Source organism: Salvelinus sp. IW2-2015, linkage group LG2, assembly GCF_002910315.2.
Source record: "Salvelinus sp. IW2-2015 linkage group LG2, ASM291031v2, whole genome shotgun sequence".
Taxonomy (NCBI): domain Eukaryota; kingdom Metazoa; phylum Chordata; class Actinopteri; order Salmoniformes; family Salmonidae; genus Salvelinus; species Salvelinus sp. IW2-2015.
The window spans coordinates 10,689,885-10,705,298 of NC_036839.1; the positions used below are offsets into that span (position 1 = coordinate 10,689,885).

Here is a 15,414-nt window from a genome sequence, read left to right on the forward strand (position 1 = left end):
TTTAACAGAGCTTGCAAAGAGTGATCACTTTGAAGCAAATGTGCCACATATTGCTGTGTTACATTACACTAATACTCACTTGTCAAATATTGTCTTCACTTTCAGTTGGTAATCCACCTCTGGAAGTTTGACCAGCAATCTAGACAGAAAAGTGACAAAACATAAATATTTAGCGAAAACATACACTCACCTGACAGTTTATTAGGTACAGACAGTGAGTCACTTGTCCGTGGCTTGCTATATAAAGTAGGCTGACAGGCATTGAGGCATTCAGTTACTGTTCCATTTAACGTTAGAATGGGGAAATCAAGTGACCTAAGGGACTTTGAGCGTGGGATGATCATCGGTGACAGAAGCCAACAAATTGTTGGATTACCAACAAATAGAATATGGCGCCGACGGAGATGGCAGCATCAATACTAGCTCTTAGAAAACTTTGCAGTATTTTGTTTTATTATGTATTCTTTTTTTACATTATTAGCTCAGGAAATGTTTTGTGTCATTACATATACCCGGAAGAACTATTGGATATTAGCAGCTCGCTCTCCAGATCCCAATCACCTGAATTCTGATTACACACCTGTATGTCTTTATCACACACTATTTAGTTCAGCTCTTTGCACCCCATCATTGTGAGGTATTGTTTTTTGTTTTGTGACACATTTCTATTCGGACTTCTGGTTTTCCCGTAATTTACTCCTCCCGTGTATGATAGTTTTTGCCTGCCTCACTAACGACGCCTTTTGCTTGTTCCCTGCCTGTACTTTAGCCTATCGGATTTCCTGTTACCTACATATTGCCTGATCTCCCGGATGACGTTACTAGCCTTTTCCCTGCCTGTACTGTTGCCTTTTTGGACCCCCTGTATATGACCTTCTGACTGAAACCCAGCTACCTGCCTCCTCCTGTGGTCCTTTACAATAAACACCAGCTGCTCCCTGCACTTGAAACCAGCTCTCTGTCTCCCATCGTGTTCTTTACAATACCTATGTAAGAATGCTGTTTATTGACTATTACTCAGCATTCAACACCATAGTACCCTCCAAGCTTATCATTAAAATGGAGGCCCTGGGTCTGAACCCCGCCCTGTGCAACTGTGTCCTGGACTTCCTGACGGGCCGCCACCAGGTGGTGAAGGTAGGAAACTCAACACTGGGGCACCACAAGGGTTTGTTAAACACCCATCACTAGCACATTAGAGGCTGCTGGCTATAGGCATAGACTAGGAATCACTGGCCACTTTAAGGAATGGAACACTAGTCACTTTAATAATGTTTACATATCTGGCATTATGTATATACTGTATTCTATACTATTCTATGGTATCTTAGTTACTTACCAATTTGTAAGTCGCTCTGGATAAGAGCGTCTGCTAAATGACTTAAATGTAAATGTTAATAATGTTTACATATCTTGCATTACTCATCTCATATGTATATACTGTATTCTATACTATTCTACGGTATCTCATTCACTTAATAATGTTTACATATCTTGCATTACTCATCTCATATGTATATACTGTTTTCTATACTATTCTACTGTATCTTAGTCCGTTCCCCTCTGACATCGCTCATCCATATGTATATAGTCTTAATTAATTCCTACTTAGATTTGTGTGTATTCGGTATATGTTGAGTAATTTGTTAGATATTACTTGTTAGATATTACTGCACTGTCGGAGCTAGAAGCACAAGCATTTTGCTACACCCGCAATAACATCTGCTAATCACGTGCATGTGACCAATAAAATTTGATTTGATTTGAAACGGCCGCCATCCTGGGCTTTTCACACACAACAGTGTCTAGGGTTTACCGATAATGTTGTGACAGACAAAAAACCTCTAGTCAGCCGCAGTTCTGTAGGCAAAAACAGCTTGTTGGTGAGAGAGATTGAAGTAGAATCGCAAGAATTGTGCAAGCTAACAGGCTGGCCACAAAGAGACAGATAACGGTGCAGTACAACAGTGGTGTGCAGATGGCATCTTGGAACGCACAACTCATTGGTCCTTGTCACGGATAGGCTGTTGCAGCAGATGACCACACCAGGTTCACTCCTATCAGCTAAAAACAAAAAGAAGCAGCTCCAGTGGGCACGCGATCACCAACACTGGACAATTCAGGAGTGGAAAAACATTGCCTGGAACATGACAGCGAGTTCAGTTTACATGAGTGGCCTGGTCAGTCCCCAGACCTCAACCCAATAGAGCATCTTTTGGAATGAGTTGGAACCGGCTGTTCGCAACATGAATGTACGGCCGTCCAATCCGCAGCAACTGCATGATGCCATCACGTCAGCATGGACCAACATCCTTGTGGAACATTTCCGCACATTTTAAAATTCCCAGAAGAATGCAGGCTGTTCTGGAGGCAAAAGTACTAGACCCGGTACTAGATGGGTGTACCTAAAAAACTCTCTGGTGAGTGTATATTTAAGATGTACACACACACACAACGGATTGATAAGCACCATGTATTGAGTTGTGTTACATCTTAATACACATACAGTACCTGACTTTGGTTGTGAACTGTACCCCGGTCTTGATGATGAGAGGTTTCTGGGGGTGGGTTGGCATACATGGCTGCTTCTCCACCACAAAGGAGCTGTGGACATTGTACAAAGGGATGACACAACGATGGCCTACAAGAGAACTACAATAGCATAATAGCAGTTGTGTATGCCACCTAGAATTGGATGGCGGCAACATAACAGTCACAAGTTCATTTCCCTGTTATCTAGCTTCCCTATGCTTCCAGTTGTTTGGAAAATAACTTTGTGATATGGATACTTCATGCACTTGGTTAGAGTAGGTGTTCGGCTTTGTTGAGGTCAGTACCTTTTGATGAGGTGGTAGATGAGGTATTTGACCTGCTCCTCCATCTGCGGTCTCTGCAGTGGGATGGGGTCGCTCTCATACGTCACCTTTAATATAAGCTCCCCCAGTTTGTCCAGCTGACGCTTCATCTGGAACAGACTTTGGGCTGTCAGAGTAAACCTGGGAGAGAGAGAGGGTGACAGGGGGTGTGCATGAATTGAGGTTGACCTAAAATCCCACGTTATTTTGGGATATAGTTATACGTTTGAGTAATGTGTGTGTGTGTGTATGTGTGTAAGCATGCTTGGTTGCATTACCAGTTCTGGAGCTGGTCCAGTCCAGTGAGCAGTGGGCCACCTATACAGTTGATCTGCTGCCTGCGTTTCCACTCCATCAGCTCTGGGTTCAGCTGGGACACTATCAGAGCATCAATCTCTTTTATCACGTCACTCATTTTAGATAGGTTCTCCTATGGGGGAACAATAACAACAACTCACTGCTGGTCCTGTGTGGCTCAGTTGGTAAGAGCATGATCCTAGCAACGCCAGTGTTGTGGGTTCAATTCCCCCAACATGATTGACGTTGGAAAATGTAATTTTTTAAAGTTAATTTCCTGCAATTATATGTGGTTTAACAAGAATAATGGATAGGGAAAATAGTCTAGACCCGATTTCTCCAAATGCTATTCCGCTACCAAATATGTTTTATCAGGATCATTTATATGAACCGTCGATATATTATCTTTTGCAGAAAGTGATTGGATCAATTGATAGCGACAGAGTCACACATCATATGAGATTTCTTTCCAAGCAAAGTCCAATTTCTTTGACTCCTCGACTTTAGGTCGTAGCTCATTTTCTGAATGCCATAGAGAAAAACCAAAGAAATTCCACATTGCATCAGAGTTGCATCTTCCTCTGGCATGTACTGCTTGTTTCTAGCCTGAAGCTTCACAGATGTATGCATCGTTTTTGATTGGTATAAACAATCACGAATTGTAAAAAACAAACAAAAAACAACAACATTTGTATAGTTTTTTTTACCCCTCAAATCAAGGAAGTTCCCACGCCCCCCCACAAAACGTTGGCGCCTAGGCTGGGAACCCATGTACTATTCATGTAAGTTTCATCGAATAAAAGTGTCTGTTAAATGCCATATATTATAATATTATACATAAACGTGTGTTTTGTTGATTAGTCCCCGAAGCGAATTCAATAAATATCCTCACGACTTCAATATCTAAACTCACTCAGCTGTCTTGCAGTGTCAGACGAAAATCTAACTAGCAATATCGTGCTGGATGCAACAGTGCTCTCCACACTTTGCAGCCCCCCAAAATGTTTTCTTTTTAACCATTGTATCTATATGGTAAATATTCATATAGAATTGTATAGACTAAAATTGTGTAAGACAGCAACTGCATGACAGAAACGGTGGCCCCAATTCAAATAAATGCATATTACTCAAAGATAAGGCATCGCTGATGTTCAACTGTTTACACGCTAAACACAAAGCTTAGACCTATAGTAACAACCATAGCTAATTGATGGTTTATCTAATGTATGTAGTGTTCCCACACCTTCCTCTTAAAGTCCAGGTTGTTGAGCATCTCCTGCAGTCGGGTCACTTCCTGTTTCATCACCGCTGTGTTCCTGTCCACTGGATCTAAGGGACAAAAATACATCCAGCATGACAGAGGATAAAACATAGTGGGAACCCATGTACGGTTGATGTAAGTTACATTGAATAAAAGTGTTGCACTTCTTTGCACCACTTTAATGGCGCAATCTGGGATTGGTACATGGGTCGTTCCACAAAATGAGTCCCCTTTGCATCACTTTGAAATTGTAAGTAGAAATTGTGCACCACTATTGGATTTTAAAAGCATGTTATATTAAATGTGGTGCCCTTTAACTTCTCTAGGGTAGGGGGCAGCATTTTCACGTTTGGATGAAAAGCATACCCAAATTTAACTGCCAGTTACTCATCCCCAGGAGATAAGATATGCATATTATTAGTAGATTTGGATAGAAAACACTCTGAAGTTTCTAAAACTGAATCATGTCTGTGAGTATAACAGAACTTATTTAGCAGGCGAAACCCTAAGTTTTTTTTTTAGGTCACTGTCTTTTCAATAAGATTTCATTGGGAAACCAGATTTCTAAGCGAATTGCTTGCAGTTCCTACAGCTTCTTCTAGATGTCAACAGTCCTGAGAAATAATTTGAGGTTATTCCTTTGTGTAATGAAGAAGAAATACGGCCATCGCATGTCCAGGTGTCCTGGACATGCGCTTCAATCAAATATCGTTTTAATCCTGTATTGAACACATATCATCCCGTCTTCAATTTTATCGATTATTAACGTTAAAAAATACCTAAAGTTGTATTACAAAAGTAGTTTGAAATTTTTTGGCAAAGTTTACAGGTAACCTTTGAGATATTTTGTCGTCACGTTTGAGCAAGTTGGAACCGGTGTTTTTCTGGATCAAACGCGCCAAATAAATGGACATTTTGGATATATATAGACGGAATTAATCGAACAAAAGCACCATTTGTGATGTTTATGGGACATATTGGAGTGCCAACAACAGAAGCTCGTCAAAGGTAAGGCATGAATTATATTTTTATTTCTGCGTTTTGTGTCGTGCCTGCTGGGTTGAAATGTTTTCTCTCTTTTGTTTACTATAAGTGCTATGCTCAGATAATAGCATCGTATGCTTTCGCTGAAAAGCCTATTTGAATTCTGACATGTTGGCTGGATTCACAACCAGTGTAGCTTTAATTTGGTATCTTTCATGTGTGATTTAATGAAAGTTTGATTTTATAGTAATTTTCATAGTAATTCATTTTAATTTGGCGCTCTGCATTTTCTTAGGCTTTTTGCCAAGTGATACAGTAGCGTCTTGCCTAAACTCAGATTTTTGGATATAAATATGAACTTTACCGAACAAAAAATACATGTATTGTGTAACATGAAGTCCTATGAGTGTCATCTGATGAAGATGATCAAAGGTTAGTGATTAATTTTATCTCTATTTCTGCTTTTTGTTACTGCTCTCTTTAGCTGGAAAAATGGCTGTCTTTTTCTGTGACTTGGCTCATACCTAACATAATCGTTTGGTGTGCTTTCGTCGTAAAACCTTTTTGAAATCGGATACTTTGGCTGGATTTACAACAAGTGTAGTTTTAAAATGGTGTAAAATACTTGTATGCTTGAGGAATTTAAATTATGGGATTTCTGTTTGGCGCCCTGCAGTTTCACTGGCTGTTGACGAGGTGGGACGCTACCGTCCCACATACCCTAGAGAGGTTAATAGACCACATGGACAATTCAATAAATCCAATTTTTTATTTGAATATAGACTTGATAAATAAATCCACTTTCTGTGACTTCTCAGAAGATTTTAACCCCTTTAATCCCAAAAGTTTTCACCATTATTGTAAAGTCTTAGTTATTTTGTTGCTTCGACAAAGTCATTTCTGGCGATTTGTATTTATTTAATGGGATTAGCGATTCATTTAAAAACAAACCTGTACATAATTTTAGGGTCAACCCTGTTATGTGAACTAAACTCTAGTTTTAATATGGCGAAACTATTCCTTTTAAGATGTTTTTCTCAAAAGAAAGATTGGATATCTGATATTCAAATCATAGCGTAAAAGCAGGTGAGCTGGTTCGACTCTTTTTGGCCATTTTCTTGTGTTTTGTGGTGGAAAACTGAGTGGGTCGAGCATAACACGTCAACCCTCATAGATAGACAGGCTAGAAATATTTTAACAATAAAAACAATTATTGAGAAGCTTCTATCAATTGCCTCTCCCTGTTGCACACATCAAGCTTACATCCCCCTATCACATAGGGATTTATGGCTGAATTAAGATTAAATCGTCAACCCTGTTACGGTCATCTCTGTTACCACTTACTATTGTAATTTTTGTATTTAACCTCTTGAAATAGGAAAACATGTTTTTAATTAAAAGTCCAGTGCAATCAAAAACTAGATTTTTCTGTGTTTTAAATGTATTTCCACACTATGAGGTTGGAATAATACTGTGTAAGAATTATGATTGTTTGAGCTGTTTGAAAAGACCGCCTGAAATTTCAGCCCGTTTTGGTGGGATGGAGTTTTGGCCTGCCTGGTGACATCACCAGTCGGTAAATTGGTTAATATACCAACAAGAAAGAACATTCCAAACCTCTCTGCCAATAAAAGCTAGTTTTCCGTTTTCCCCTCCCCACTCAGACCACTCCCAGAAGGTCCTAGCAAAATTCCTTCTTGAGAAATTGCTCTTGCTAAGAAGCAATTTTTGCTTGTTTTTGACCATTTTAATTGAACACAATCACTACTACCCAGAAATTATTTGATATTAAGATAAAAATGGCTGCATTGGACCTGAAAATGTGCTCATCATGACAGAACGTTACAATTTGGTGAAATTAAACATGTTTTTTTTATTGCTCCTTTAAAACCTATGGTTGTCATTCAGTCAGGATCATAATGAGATGATAAGAATAGACATTAAAAGGGGGTCATACATGCTTATGACAAGTCTTACAATGCATTATAACCACATCATATTGCATTATACCTGCAGGGTTTAAGCAAAGATACTACAAACTAAGATATCCAGAAACTGCCTCTCCAATAAAAACCCTCGATCACGCTTGTAGGTGATGGCAATGTTGGCTCGCTAAGCTGATGCGCAGGAACGTCATCGGGTCTAACAGTTGTCTCGAGCCGAATTGCGGATGTGCAGGCCGTCTAATCAAAGGCATTCCTTTGATATGAAGTTGTTTTTGATGAAAATGAAAACGTGTCAGTTTGTCACTTTAACAAGGTTTCAACTAATTAAGACATTGGCTCAAATCTAGGTTTTGCATTTAGATTTTACACTTTTTTTCACTTCTATTAACTTGATAAACCCCATACCCGACTGGGGCAGCGGTCTAAGGCACTGCATCTCAGTGCTAGAGCCGTCACTACAGACCCTGGTTCGATCCCGGGCTGTATCACAACCGGCCGTGATCGGGAGTCCCATAGGGCGGCGCACAATTGGCCCAGGGTTTTCCGGATTAGGGGAGGGTTTGCCTGGAGTAGGCCGTCATTGTAAATTAAGAATTTGTTCTTAACTGTCTTGCCTAGTTAAATAAAGGTAAATAAATACCCGGGCCTGGTCTGCCGAGTCTGCTTCGCAAGCGTTCCTAGAAGTATTGCAATGTTGGGCTCCTGGGTTTAAAAACTCTGTGGTTTAAGTCAAGTGTTGCCTATAGTTAGTCAATCATTTCACCACATCAGGCCATCAGAGGGCAATGTGCAGCTATTGCCATTTTACTTACAGCTATCCAATATTATACGACAGCTGTAAAATCATCTCAGATCTTAGGGGAGTCTATAAGGGCATTTCAGATTAGGTGTATGGCTGACCTCGAGACTGGAGAGTTTTATAGCGGAAGTCAAAGTCGTCTTGCATGTCTTCTAGGTATTTCACTGCCTGGTCCATCATCTGCACACTACTCCTGATCACCGCCACCCTGTTGTCCATGTTCTTCTGTCTCTCGAAGGCCACCGAATTCTGCATTGACTTCTCCAATGGGCCCTATCAAGATGATGATGAGGTGAAGTAAACCACACACACATATGCACACACAACCACCCACCCACCCACGCACGCACGCGCACGCACACACACACACACACACACACACACACACACACACACACACACACAGATACCTTCCTATTGCAATTAGTCTTTACTCTTCCTGTTACTGCCTCTGTCTTTCCAGGTGTTTCGAGGAAGAAGATATAAAAGGATAAGCGGGAAACACAAGGGACTTTCCTGATGACGTAACAGAGGAACTCACCTGTTCCTGAATGCTGGCTGTGGAGATGATACGACGCTCCTCTCTGAGGCAACTGGAAATGACCCCGGCCATCAGCAGAGGGTTGGCTTTGCATTTAGTCTGAAAAAGAACATGGACATATGAATCCACAGACACATGTATACATGTACAGGAAGGCATGGAGATGTCAAACACCTAGAGACCTTGTCAAGCGATTCGAATCTCTCTGTGAAATTGTTAATGTGTTAGTTTGACAGTTGCAGGATCTGAGTTCGAGTCCTGGTCCAGCCTACCACCCCCTGCCTGCATGGGATCGAATCCTGGTCCCAGCGCACTTATTAACATTATGCCCACAATCTATCTCCCTCTTTATTTCATGGGTATCCCTGTCAATAAAAGCAGAAAATACTTACAAAATATATTTTAAAAACAACAACATTTTAACTGACTTGTCTGTATGAGTGTCTCCTGAATTGTGCAAATTGTGCGAGTTTCTAAGAGCTCTTTGAAAGCTTCCTCTCTCAACTGAGATTCTTTCTCGGAAATACAAAAGAGTGTGGGTAAAACAGGGAGGCTCAGGTTTGCTCTACCTTCTCCTTATAATGTATAGTGTAAATTGGTTAATAAGGAAGTATTGAAAGGTGTTTTTCAGACACTGTACATTCTCTCCAACCTCTCCACCGACACAACTCACAGAGAAAGTATGCCATCAGGTGTGTGAAGAAACAACATAAATCATTCCATAGGAAAGAATGTGACTGAACCAGGTACAGACTCAGTATGAAAACAAAACCAAAAGTAATGTACTATGACAGTCTAAACAAGGAGAAATTTAGTGTAAAAAGGCCTACAGACATGGGACATGTTTACTGGCAACGAAAATGAAGAAAACAGAATGAAACGGGGTGGTACTACCTGAACCCCAATAAGAAGTACTAGTTTGCTACGTTGATCCCTAAGGAATACAACCATGGATGAACATGCCCATAATTTGTCCCTTTAGTTTGTGTTTTGTCTGTCTCTGGGATCTGAACTCAGTTCTGTGCAAAACATGTCTCAAACACCATGTGCATCTTGACATCTTTGTCTGTTTTTGACAAAATTCCACAGATTCTGTCTAGGCCTCTGTGACACAAGGGAAAGTTCTGATGTGAACATGTGAAACCTGATTTCTCTTTCAATCATTGTCTGTAACTACTGATCTGAGTGTGCAACGAAAGGCAGAAGGGGGATTCAATCTTGAAAACCTACGCGATACCCTTTACCACCATCACAATGACGACTACATCACAAACAAACAGTGTCAGTTCAGCAGCATTCAGCAGCGTCCTTCGGCCCACTGTATTCAGATCCTCCCTCAGACTGAGAAATCCCCTTAGAGCCAACCACTCAGCATTTCCTAGCTTTAGATGAGACACTGCAATATTTATTTCCAGTACTAAGTACTAATGTATTTGCATAGTGGGTTGACCGTTTTCTTCATTCAGTGACATATTTATTTTTTCAAGGTTAGGGTCAGATCCCTCACAACAAAATGCAATTCATGTATGAACCAGTGGAGGAGAGTTTATTCAATTCATGAAATGCATTTCCATTGAATTCCCTAAATTGACTGAGTTCAAAAGAGTGGACCCTAAACAATGCTTGTATACCTTCAAGGTAGACTCAGCACAAATGATTGCATGGAAAGAGACACTTTCCATCTGTCATCTGTGCATAATAGACAGCACACCTAAACAATAACAACATGCATATCTCCAAGCGCCACACCAAACCAAACCTCTTGTGTCCTCTTGTGTTTGAGCTACTACTTCCTCTGAGAAACATCACACCATCTGTACACACAAACAAACAGTCAAATACACACACAGACAAAATGGAAGTTCTGGAAACCACAAGGTTCTGATGAGGTATGTGTCTTTCCTACATCAGTTGTGTTATACAGAAATATGGCCTCGCCGGCCTCAGCCATCAGCCTCAAACAGCTATTTCCTGTTCCTGTTACAGTGTTTTAAGGTACAATTCTCAGAGATTCTAAGAAATATACTGCCAGTCAATGTCCTGAGACCTCAGAGAGCATAATAGAATTTAGATTCCCCTGAATAGGATAAGAGGTGAAATTGTCTGGAACAAAAATGACATACAACACACATACAACGTCACAAGTGAAAGGAAGCTCAGTTTGAGGAATGCCACTAAACCGTAAGCCAATCCCTAAAGGTGACAAAAACACACAAATGAACAGCTCTCGTCTTTCACTTCCTTTTCCACACTGAACACATACACACACACATACATACTATCATAACATACTACACAGTGCCACCCCCCAGTTCCGGGAAGTTGTTGGTTGGTTGTACTTAATCCCCTCAATGCTTAAATGCATCAATGACAAGGATAGACTGTTTAATGTTATCAATGTTGGATCTGCAGGGTATATGGTTGCCTGGCAAACTGATTTAGCGCAGAGTTCAGTCTGGTTTTTACCAGGTTAGGTGTATGATATTGTAAGGGAGGTTATTGTGGCACCTGTAACTGCTGGTAGATGAACTTCAAGTTGTGTCTTTGTAGGAAGTTCTGTTCCTGAGAACACTGCCTGTCCAGCTGAGACAGGAGATTGCTGAGGAGAACTGTCGCCATGGACTCATGGTTTGCGGCAGTATCCCTGGAAAAAACACATACACTTTGTCTTAGCTTTGTATCTAATTGAACAGTTTTCAGTGCTCAATAAAACAAGTTATTAATAAGAGCATGTAGAACATACTGTATACATCATGTTATAATGTACAAGGGAAAAGGGGGAAAATCACTCATTCTCCTTTTTCAGCATGTCATATCATCAAATGCTTTCTTTTGCTGTTTTGTACAAGCGCAATAACCTCTGGTTCTACCCAGAGAGTAGAACCAGCTCACCTCCCTTAACACTATGATTTGAAAAAAATATTTAAAAAGGAATAGTTTCACCATATTAAAACTCTTCTTTTTTTTAACCTTCAAATGAATCCCTAATCACATGTAATAAATAATAATCTTCCGTCAAAGCAACAAAATAAATAGGACTTTACAATGATGGTGAAAACGTTTAGTGGTTTAACTGGGTTAAAATCTTCAGAGAAGTCACAGAGAGTACAGAGGCGGACATGTCAAAATGCATAATACTTTTTTTCATATTAACAATCGGATTCATTGAATTGTCCATGTGGTCTATATTAAAGGGTACTTCATTTAATATAACTGGCTTTTAAAATCCAATATTGATTCACAATTTCGTCTAAAAATATCAAAGTGACTCATTTCATGGAACGACCCAACACATGAATATCAGTCACAGCTGGATTACCATGATGAGTTAATGCAGTAAAACACTCATTAAGGTGTCATGGCTGGTCTCATAAAGGTGTTATGGATGCCTTATTGCCCCTTCAAGTAAAGTGTTACCAATTATGGTATCCACATGCTGTGTTTTAGTTCCTGAACATGCTCGCTGGAAACCCAACTTCATATCTATTATATATATTACTGTACACAGTGGCGTGCCGTGGGCCTGGGGCCTAGGCCTTCAGTGAGGTACTACACAGTCCCACCCGAATTAATCCACCTCTTATTACGTTCATTATGATGCCATGGCTCTAGACACTATACATTTAGACAGAAACGCAGTATAACCAGGCGTTGCGTCACCTTGAAATTGACAAATTGACATTTTTGGGTAAACAGTGTTTAACAGACAACTCAAGTTTGCAAAGCCAGTGTGGCTCCAAACACCAAATCGATCACTTGCAAATAATAGGCATTCCCAGCAGTACAGTTTGCAGTGCTTCTCGGAGCCTATGAGCCATTGACAGCGCTCGTAGTTGAAACTTTGAAAGTGGCGAGCGAACGAACCCCTTTCCCGCCTGTGACAGGCTTTGTGGCGTCGGGCGACCTCTCCTTACAATGTCTAACTTTTCTTGAAAAGTTCGTCTTGAGAATGGCGTTATAATTATATCCTCGACCAAATCGATATCTTCTCCTCCTTCCGCCATTGTGGGTTGAAAAAACAGCTTAGTAGAACGCGAATTAATTCGTTTATCAAATTCAGTTTCCTAGATCTGCATAGACCTGCCCATAGGACCTGCCTCTCAATATTGGTAATCCAATKAAAAGACGTGCACGCACTACGCCTGCTAGCTGGCTCCTGTGTAACACTGGAGCCAGCCAGCAGGCGTACAATAGCCAACTCTAAAGCTGATTGGTTGACACAAAATTTTTATTTCCATTCACTATAAGCTACAAGCGCCCGCACTGTTGATTCTGAAGGCCTGAGGGCAGATTTTAGACCCCTGGCAACACATGATGGCTGAATATGATTGGATAAAAGATCTAACATAAAGACCAGCCCTCCAAATCTCAACCTGGGGCTGGAAGCAGTGCAACCAAGAGGAAAGCTATGAAATGAAGAGTATAACTCTTACTCTGGGGAATAATTTAATACATATTTGTGGGAAAATATATTTAAAAAAAAAATTATATTCTGATGATGTTAGGCCAGCAGAGAAGGCCTTGCAGGCCCTGACGGCCCACCACAGTCTGTACCAGTAACACAAGCACCAACACACATACAGACATACACACAGACATGCATACAGACAGACACACACAGACCAAGACACACTCTCTCTCTCACACACACACACACACACACACACACACACACACACACACACAACACACACACACACACACACACAAACAAATGCATGCCACGCACGCTCACACACGCTCACACATACACACACACTCACCAGTCCTGGCTCTCAATATAGTTGGAGAGCACCTGCCGTATGTCCATAGGGAAGTTGTCATCATAAAGGTAGCCCACCTGCTCCTGGTATTTGATCTGGAGCTGTTGAATTTGTTTCCATTGACTCATGCTGAGGAACAATTCCAACAGCCCAAAGCAAATTAAAACAGCCAAATCAATTACACTTCTGTGAAAATGATTGAAGGTTCGGTGCTTGTGGAGTTTTTGTCCAGGTACAGTAACATAATAGTTTATGATAAAGTAGACTATTCAAAAAGAGCATACTCTAGGGCCTAGGCCTACCTATTATAAAAATGTGACGCATATTGCGTTTCAAATGCGTATCATACTGCAAATATATATATATATTTTTTGTATTATTAAACTGTTTATGTCTTTCGTTATCCAATAACACAATATATTCGGAGTAATGAATAATATAGATAGATCTATTACTGATGCTTGTCGACTGGTAACTGTCTGTCAAGTAAGCCTACCACATGCGATTTCTTGTAAATCCCATTTTACAGCAGCATAAGCTTTGCCTACCTTAATTTCTGTAGCGGAGCAAGATCAAATCGTTCTGGTTAATGACTATCAAAAAGTTTATAAAACGTCATCGTTTGTGAAAGCCTACCTGTGTATTTGGACTGGTGCGCTATCACAGAAATATCCACGTTAGGCGACACAAGTCATGTGAATGCTTGTCAATGCTCCTCTCTCTCTCTCTCTCTCGTTTCCTCTTTTAGACTATTGTACGTTTCGAACCTTGTCGTTTTATGTTGTTCGTCATGTTATAGGGCTGTTCTATAGGTTTTGTCACTTCCCTCCCTCGATACGCCCCCTGTGGCTCATTCATAATGTACTATATACATGTATCATTTGATGTTTAGAGTGAGGGACTAATTCTAATCTAATTTCTCAACAACATTTGAACTGTACAAAATTAACACACTGGTTAAAAAAAAAAAAAATCATAACCAATAGTAGGCCTCCCTACTTACTATTTGCAATGCATATATGTAATAGGAAATACAAATGGTATTTAATAAGCGCATCATTTTGTGGAACTATGCAACACATGGATTGATGAATTCGGGTATTTCAGTTTGATCACATTTTTTTTAGCCTTGGTGCAATTTTCACAAGTATGTGCTACATTTTCACTCAAAACAGATACTCAAAAAGGCAGTTGTTTCAAAACTCTAAGCACATTGTCAATTGACCGAGTACAACACACACGATCATACTGTCACCTTTTCACCAAATTTAGTCTTTCATCTAGAAATACATGTTTCACATTGAAATACATGTTCATATAAAGGAATTGCTTTTCACAATACAATGCTCAAATTCCTTTTGATATGATTGTCTTCTCGTTTGTTAAAATACATTTTACTATTACTTAACCCGACTGCTTTTAATTGTTAATCAATTAACCGTTTGGTAAACCTATAGATTTGACATGTAATCTTTTGTCTACGGCAGATTTTGAGAACTACATCATGAAATGTATGTATGTAAAGTAGAAACATAAACAAGTATTATATATACAGTACCAGTCAAAAGTTTGGACACACCTTCTCATTCAAGGGTTTTTCGCACTCCATCCCTCTCCTTCATGGTCAAATAGCCCTTACACAGCCTGGAGATGTGTTTTGGGTCATTGTACTGTTGAAAAACAAACGATAGTCCCACTAAGCTTAAACCAAATGGGATGGCATATCGCTGCAGAATGCTGTGGTAGCCATGCTGGTTAAGTGTGCCTTGAATTGTAAATAAATCACTGACAGTATTACCAGCAAAGCACCCCGACACCATCACACCTCCTCCTCCATGCTTCACGGTGGGAACCACACATGCTGAGATCAGCTGTTCACCTACTCTGCATCTCACAAAGACACGGCGGTTGGAACCAAAAATCAGACCAAAGGACATATTTCCACCGGTCTAATGTCCATTGCTCGTG

The 15,414-nt window shown here is 40.2% G+C and overlaps 1 protein-coding gene across 2 annotated transcripts in view; it reads right to left on the reverse strand.

Annotated features, from left to right (window-relative positions):
- stat4 (signal transducer and activator of transcription 4) overlaps positions 1–14,201 on the reverse strand; it is a 29,982-nt gene extending 15,781 nt beyond the window's left edge. For both annotated transcript variants that reach the window (XM_024001920.2, XM_024001911.2), the window contains exons 1-10: positions 14,083–14,201; positions 13,447–13,575; positions 11,192–11,327; positions 8,684–8,782; positions 8,244–8,415; positions 4,396–4,481; positions 3,134–3,285; positions 2,838–2,996; positions 2,512–2,604; positions 80–139 (exon numbers count right to left, since the gene is read on the reverse strand). In XM_024001920.2, the coding sequence (XP_023857688.1) occupies positions 80–139; positions 2,512–2,604; positions 2,838–2,996; positions 3,134–3,285; positions 4,396–4,481; positions 8,244–8,415; positions 8,684–8,782; positions 11,192–11,327; positions 13,447–13,574 (1,085 nt within the window). In that variant the 5' untranslated portion in view covers position 13,575; positions 14,083–14,201. The remainder of the gene's footprint in view (positions 1–79; positions 140–2,511; positions 2,605–2,837; positions 2,997–3,133; positions 3,286–4,395; positions 4,482–8,243; positions 8,416–8,683; positions 8,783–11,191; positions 11,328–13,446; positions 13,576–14,082) is intronic.
- Positions 14,202–15,414: the final 1,213 nt, after the last annotated feature.